Genomic DNA, 7849 nt, shown 5'->3' with positions numbered 1-7849 from the left:
CAGGTTAAGATCCTCCCTGGTAAGCCAGCTCGTGGGCTACACAGAATATTAGAAATGGGTTAGAACAATATGTAAGAGCTAGCCAATAAGAAACTGGACCTAGCCGGGCCAGGCAGTGTTTGAAAGAATACAGTTTCCATGTAATTATTTCTGGGTATAAGCTAGCCATGCGGGCGGCCGGGTGCCGGGGACGCAGCCCTGCCGCTCCTATTTCAACAGATGGCGCCCAACGTGGGGCTAAATCCACTTAAAAACCTGAGAAGCCTTAAAAATAAGGGAAACAGAGTTTAACACAGATTTTTGCTGTTTTGTTGGTGACATGCTGTAGAGAGATTCCTGATTCAGCAACAGCAGCAGAGAAAAAAAGCTGCGTCATTTTAAAGCGCGGCTTCCTGGTGCTATGCTGCCAGCGTGAACTCTGGCTTTAAAGCATTTCAAGGCTTTTATGGGACTGGATGTTTCTGTTCCCACTTGGGATCGGAGGAGATTGCTCTGAGACCTGCCGATGGCTCAGCGTTCCCTGCCTACACCTGGGCAGATGGCGGAATCAGGCTTAGGCAGGCGGAAGAGCATGGCGGATTCCTGCTGCCATACAGAGACGCGTTTTCAGACTGCGCAGTGCTCTGCGTGTCAGATTTGGCTGTAACTTGGATAAAAAGAGTTTCTGTGCTGCACACTCAGTCTCAAAATTAAATTGCTGATTGCGGCTCCAATGTAAACTGCTGTTTGCCTGTAACTGTGCTCAGCTCAAAAGCACCAAATGACTCTGAGGCAGGAGCGGCTGCTCCTTGCTGAACTGTGCTGATCTCAGGCAGGAACTACCGTAATTACCTTAAAACCGTGCAGTTAAGGTTTAGACTGGGCAGGACACAGGCAGTACCGTATTACCTATACATGGTGCAACTTAAGTTTTTAAGAAATGCTTAACATTTTAAGAAATGCTCCTGGAAAAAAAAAAAAAAATTACAGATTCACAGTAAAACAGATTCAGACACCGTTGGATGAATGTACGTAGGCTTGGGGAAAAAAAGAGAATATAAAGAATAAAGTTAATGTCTTAAAAAGAAAAAGGGTAAAGTCTTTAAAGAGACAGAGTACAGAAGTACAGATAGTTATAGATTAAGAGAAATAAAGAAAAATAAGCCACGTAAAAATGAAAAATTCACAGAGAGTCTGGATTATGTACATTGTGTTTTCTTTAAAATTTTTGACTGTGAAGGAGCTAAGTACAAAGAGACATTTTATTATATGGGCTGCTAAGCTGAACCTGCACATATGTTCTAAAGGTATCTTGACTTCAAAATTTGGATCTAAGGATATGATGCTTTGGAGAGGGTCTTCTTTTGTTTCCACAGAGGATGTGACCCTATGGATTGCATCTATCCCGGTATGGTATGATAGACCACGCCCTCCTGAAAGGTTGCTGTGAACACCCTCAAAAAATTACTTCACTCAACTGCCAACCGAGATGAACCTGACACACAGGTTACACCCTAAATGATCTGATTAACAGTGCCCCCATTCAGCAGGAAGCAGTTTGGAGAGAAAAAACTACGCCCATGTTCCCAAATATTGTTTATAAATGTTCTTTTACATTTAAAGGGGGATATGATATAGATATGAATAATTTGCATTGGTATGGATTTTAAGGTCAATTTTGTTATATGTATATGTATTTTTGATCTTGATTAAGGTATTGTGATTGTGTAGTTCATTTAAAATGTAATGTATAATTAGGAAATATAGGTTGTTAATGGATAATCATTGCTAATAGTTAAGCTTGTAGTCATGTTAATTAGATTTTCTAGATATATAGAGATATATTTCAATTAGATAGGCATTCTTCATATCTTTCAAAGACTGCAGAATATGGCATTTAAAATATTTTAATAACTTAGGACTTTTCATGACAAGGAGACACGTCTGCTCCTGGCAGCACCAGCTACTTCAAGAGGAAGATGGGCATCGAAGAGGATCCTTATGGAGTTTGATAGCCATTTGGGCAAGAAACTGCTCTTGCCTGGACTGTTGCATAAACTGGACACAGAGAACCCGCAGAGAGAGGACTGCTGAACTTGCCTAAAGGTGAGATGGTCTTTCGGGGTTCCTGATTCATGAAAGAGTCTGCGAGACATTCTGCAGGACACAGCAGAAAATGACTGAACTGTCTTTGAAATTTCCTGCTTCATGGAAATGTCTCTGGATACCATGGGCCTGTAGGCCGAAGATGGATGCCCCAACGGTACAGAGGAACTTTGGGTGACTGTCCAGGCAGCGAGATGTCTCTGTCATTTCTAGAGTTTTCTTATTTCTTGTTTACTTAGGTATTATTATATCCTTCTGGAGTCTTTGATGGAGTTGAAGAATGAATAGTTATAGTTTTCCTTAGTTATGATAAGAGATAAAATAGATATAAATATTGTAACTGTAATTCTTGCTTGATAACTGTTTTGTTATATGTAATTTTACTATGTTAAAGTTAAAGCCTTTCTTTTTTGTTTAAACAGAAAAAGGGGAAATGATGGAGGAAGGACATTGGTTAAGTATAATAAAGAAACTGCCTCAGCCCTCATAGGACAGAAAATTAGGTAGGTGGAGTAGACAGAAGAGAATTCTGGGAAAAAGAAGCTTAGTCAAGGAGTCGCCATGGTTCTCCTGCTCCAGACAGACGCAGGTTAAGATCCTCCCTGGTAAGCCAGCTCGTGGGCTACACAGAATATTAGAAATGGGTTAGAACAATATGTAAGAGCTAGCCAATAAGAGGCTACAGATAATGGGCCAGGCAGTGTTTGAAAGAATACAGTTTCTGTGTAATTATTTCTGGGCATAAGCCTGCCGTGCGGGCGGCCGGGTGCTGGGGACGCAGCCCTGCTGCTCCTAATCCAACAATAGGATTCCGTGGAGGTTCTTTTGTGGGGATAATTAACTTGGGCATGACCATACATGTATATATCATACTATTGCCGAGCCCAGGAAATGCTTGCTTACCACGCAACTATCACCTGCATCTCCATTGCAAAGGTCAAAGTTTTTTCTAAAGAGGAGGTTTATATAATTGTTCAATATAATATTTTGAATAAGAGTCACATGAGGAATTTAAACTTAGTGCAGTGTTCAAGCTTCCAAAACTGGGAGTCTTTGATTATCCCTGTACCCTCCAAGCATGGTGCTATGGTTTCCCATCACCCTCTAGTGAAGAGTATTAGAAATGACGCAGACACACAGAGTGAGACATTGCTTTAATTTTGTTCCTTCAGATAATCTATGTTCAACTGGTTTTTGCTAAATACAAACAAAGTATCCTGTTAACACACATACTTTCTCATGCTATTCTCTAAGATAGATGGGAACGCTAAACACACCCGGGTCACGCTAACACTGCAATAGCACACAATGCTGGGGGGCTGTCTGTTCCCTGGGGCAATGAAGCCTCAGAGCTGGAGACCACCACTCCTTTTTAAGCTAGCACAGTAGCCCATAGGCTTCCATGCTGCCTTGAGACCCTGCTTGTGGTCAGCTCCCCCCAGAAGCTAAGTGTTTGATTTCCTGACCAGTGTCCTAACCTATAGCTCTTCTTCCTCGTTCCTCTTAGTGCTCTTAGAACAAAGACCACAACAGTGTGAGTTTTGCCGGTGTTGTTTTGGTTTTTGGTGGTGGTGGTGGTTTTGTTTTGTATTCTGGTTTTTAGAGATAGGGTTTCACTATGTAGCCCTGGATGTCCTGGAACTAGCTCTGTAGACCAGGCTGGCCTCAAACTCAGAGATCCACCTGCCTCTGTCTCCTGAGTGCTGGGATTAAAGGTGTGCACCACCACTGTCTGGCCACAGTGTGTTTTTAAACATCTAGAAGGGGCAGAGCATAATGGTGCATGCCTTTAACTCAGCACTTGGGAGCAGAGAGAGGTGTGTTTGAGTTTGATGCCATCCTGAGCTACATATTGAGACCCTGTCCCAAAAGAATAAAGAAGTCTAGAATGTGCTAGTACTAAGGAGGCTCTTTTTTAGATAGCCTACTAACTGGGGCTCGCTGGGACTTTTCTACTTGCTTTGTTTGGTTTAAATGAATTTAAATATCACCACATGGTCGAGTAAATTAGCGGGTTCCCCTGCTCCCACCATAGGGTTTTGTTGCACAGCTAGCTGAGAATTGGCCAGAAAACAGATTCAGCTGAAACCTGTCCGCCACCATGTCCCCCGCTAACTGGGCCAGGGTATCCCAGTGGGATGACAGTATTCACTTATGTAAGTGCTTAGACTGGGTGATGGACAAGGCAGCCATGACAGGGAAGACTGTGGGGCAAAGGTGAAATGTGGGCACTGAGTTAGGACAAGTTAACTCACTAAGTGTCAAAGCGTGGCTGTGTAGGGACTACAGATCGATCCCCCTCGGTATGAGAGCCCCGTCTGAGGCACAGCTGCAAGTCTGCACCCTCATGTTGGGCAGGCTGACCACCTGAGGCCTGGTCCTGCCTCCCTCCTTCATGCTGACAATCATGGGCAGGGAGGTCATCTCTGACGCAACACACTGCCGCGGCCCCAGGAACGGCCACTTGATGGTCAGGGACTCTGGTGGCTGCAGGCAGCTGCCCACACACTCATAGACCAGGAACCCTGGGGGTTCCAAAACCCAGTTCTCAGCCCACTTCATCCCCTGCAGGTCAAGGTACATCTCTTGGCGGCAGCATCTGGTGCCTTCAGTCACTGGGGCCTCAGGGTTACAGTTGCCTTGAGCCCTGTGGGGAATGAGAGGCCAAAAGTCACCTGACTGACAGAGCCAAGGTTGGGAGCCTCCGAGGAGACTTACCATCCATTTTTTAAGGCATCCAAAGAGAACTCATGAAGGATAAAGAACAAGTAAAGAAACACGGCTAGAACATAAAGTCATCTACTGCTTACTAAGGGTTGGTCTGTGTAACAGCCCTGTCTATCCTGGAACTCACTTTGTAGACCAGGCTGGCCTCGAACTCAGAGATCCACCTGCCTCTACCTCTCCAGTGATGGGATTAAAGGCGTGCACCACCACTGACCAGCAATAAAAATATTTTTAACAACAACAAAAAAAAGCATATGTGGGGCAGGCAAGGTAGCTCAGCAGGTAAAGTGCCTGCCATGCAAGACTGAAGGCCCACGTTGGATGGGTTCCTGGGACCCATATAAACAAGAAAGAGTAGAACAAACCCCACAAAGCTGTCCTCTGATTTCTGAGTGCACACAGGTACACACTACATACACACACAGAGTAATAGCAAATACAAATGTGGCAAGCGTATGCTTAATAAGATGTTTTTGTTTTGTTTTTAGTATCTTTGGATCCATGGTTATTGAATCCAGTTTAAGGACCCTAGATGCACAGGGCAACACAGCCCTTGTCTGCTCCAAATATACCTAACTTGTCGCTTGAAAAAACAAAATCTAAGTTTAAAATAGCTCAAGCTAAAATTCTCAAAGACTTATTCATTAAGGGAAGAGTGGATACAGACTGTTACAATAATGTATGTAATTCAATATTTGACTAATAGCACTTCTAAACGCACCGCTAGGAACTCTTGTGGATAGGAATGGGTCACCTCCTGGGACAGCCTACACAGCCCACCCCTAAGCCAGCCCAAGAAACTTGGGAAGGGTGACTCAGTCTGCTGTACCCCAGGTTACCCAACCTCCAGCCTACCCGTAGTCCTTGAGATCCAGCGTGTGCAGCTCCAGCTGGGGCTCGCCCCGCCCCTCGCTGCCCGGCGCTCCTTGAGCAGCAAAACGGACTAACTTGTGTGCGCTCCACGTCCCCGGACCCAGATGCTCCCTCTGCACCGACACCTGCAGCAGCAGTGGCTGCCTCGGCCGACTCAGCTGCTGCCAGAAGTTCACTGCCTCCGTCACGTCGAAGGCCTTCCAGCCGCTCTCGTGGATGGACACGAGCCTGCGACACAGCTGTGCGTCAGGCGAGGGGACTGGAAGACTGTCTCCAGTCTACTAGTAGAGGACTCTCCAGTCCCGTCCTGTCCCCATCCCATCCTCTGCTGCTCCCCTCCCCCAGCAGGGCCGAGCCGAGCTCAATTCCCCCACAACACACACACACACACACACACACACACACCTACAGCCTATACCTGGAGTCGATGAGGGCAGTGCGGTTAGAGCCATCTTCACGAACTCTCAGCCACTCAATGGTGACGCGAGCCCGGGCACTGTGTGGGGACAGCCTCTTTTGCCTCCGGAGAGCAGTTGTGGGGACCGGCTCCTGGAACAGCCGCAGCACGGCCTGCACCAGCTCACTGTTAGGCCGCAGCCGCTGCTCCATGCCAAACACTAGCAAATGCGTGGAGGTCTCGGACACCAGGAACCTGCCTGCCACCTCTGTGGGCATGGACAGAGTCAGCCGGGCTTCTACAGGAACCGGGAGATCTCTGGGATGGCAGGACCACTATGCTGGGAGTTGGCTGGGACAGACTCCCCCATTCTATGCCACTGGTACAAATCTCCAAGTACAAAATTATTTATAATCTCCAGGGAAACTTGTTCACCAAACCTCCCTAATCTGGCTGTGTCTTGAGGTCTGGTCCCAGTCCTTAACGGGAGAGGCTACCATCTAGGCCCCTACATCTCCACAACTGGCCACCTCCATTCTCAGGATGCTGGTTTGTTTGTTTGTTTCAACCCATCACTCACTTCGATGTTCATAGTACAAAACCCAGTTGGCCACTGTCCCAGATAGTCTGAGATGGTGACCCCAGGAAGTCATACTACTGCTTCCAGAAAAATTAATACTTACTACACCCTACACATACCCTAAGGTTCTGCTTTTCCATGCTCTCTTTCCCTTCTCTGGGTCTGAGTCTTGCCCATTACTCCAACCTAATCCACCTCCTCCTGTCCCAGAGTGACAGTCCTCGGTGCACAGCCAGAGCCTGGGGCCTAGACCCAGCCACCCTCCAAGGCCATGTTTGCATTTCACCACCCCTCAGACTAAGCCCCCCACCTTTGTGTGCAGTGCACACAAAGAAAGGGTCCACTGACATCCCCAGAGTGGGCATGCTCAGTCTACCCTCTCAAGAGACCAGGAGCAGCAGGAAGAGCTCACCTCTGAAGTTCTGGCTGAACCTCTTGCCTCGGGAGCGGTCAGCATGACTTCGCTGTAGCAGGGTCACATACTGGGCCCTCACGTGGGCAGGGATGGCCATCCCCTCCACGTCCACCCTGTCCAGGATGGGAGCCTGGCTGAGCTTCAGCTGCCGCAGTAGCCTGACCAGGACCTGCTCCTCGGTCACAGCTGCCCCATGGCCAGCCAGGGGCAGCACCCCTAGTAACCAGCAGAGCCACAGGGACTGCATGGCGCTGCCCAGGAGGAACTGTGGATATTGGGTAAGTGGTCCCTAAAGTGCCCCGAAAAGCTCTTGGGGCCTAGATGGCCTGCTGAGAGTTAGTGCTGGCTTTCTTTATAGCTGGCCCTGGGGTGGGGGGCAGGGAGGAAGGACAAGAAAGGTCACACCCCTGGGACCTCCTGGGAGCTCAACACCAGACCAGCCCCTGAGCCCCGAGGAGGGGCTGTCTAGAAAGGGTACAAAGAGCTGTCTGGAAGACACACAGGCCAGGGTTTCTGGCTGTGGGGCCTCTGCCTCTCAACAATACCGTTCACGCCTGCTGGGGTTATCTGACCGTGTCACAGTCCTGCTTGGTGGGAAAAAGAATTCCTGGGAAAAGGAGAGTGACTTTCACTTTCTCCAGCTACTGATTTTTATTAAATGTATATTACTATGACACCTACCTGTGTAGCCCTGGCTGGGCTGAAATTTTGGGAAAAAAGCCTAGGTCAGGCTGGCCCCAAACTTTTTGACAGTCCTCCTGCCTTTACACAC

The 7849-nt window shown here is 47.6% G+C and overlaps 1 protein-coding gene across 1 annotated transcript; it reads right to left on the bottom strand.

The window, feature by feature from the left end:
* Window positions 1-1611: 1611 nt before the first annotated feature.
* LOC126502151 (left-right determination factor 2) lies at window positions 1612-7324 on the bottom strand. The gene is made up of 4 exons (XM_050142985.1): window positions 7075-7324; window positions 6104-6350; window positions 5668-5913; window positions 1612-4732 (listed from the first exon to the last, which is right to left on the bottom strand). The coding sequence occupies exons 1-4, from the start codon at window positions 7322-7324 to the stop codon at window positions 4369-4371; spliced, it is 1107 nt and encodes a 368-aa protein (XP_049998942.1). The 3' UTR covers window positions 1612-4368.
* Window positions 7325-7849: the final 525 nt, after the last annotated feature.

This window comes from Alexandromys fortis, unplaced genomic scaffold, assembly GCF_014885135.2.
Source record: "Alexandromys fortis isolate MF-2015 unplaced genomic scaffold, M_Fortis_MF-2015_v1.1 scaffold_51, whole genome shotgun sequence".
NCBI classification, from domain to species: domain Eukaryota; kingdom Metazoa; phylum Chordata; class Mammalia; order Rodentia; family Cricetidae; genus Alexandromys; species Alexandromys fortis.
This window is presented reverse-complemented; position numbering and strand designations above follow the sequence as displayed.

Coding starts and splice junctions, on each gene's coding strand:
- LOC126502151 (XM_050142985.1), bottom strand. CDS start 7,324: ATGCAGTCCCTGTGGCTCTGCTGGTTACTAGGGGTGCTGCCCCTGGCT. Junction 5,914..6,103: donor ACTGCCCTCATCGACTCCAG/GTATAGGCTGTA, acceptor GCTGTGTCGCAG/GCTCGTGTCCATCCACGAGA. Junction 4,733..5,667: donor CTGGATCTCAAGGACTACGG/GTAGGCTGGAGG, acceptor CATTCCCCACAG/GGCTCAAGGCAACTGTAACC.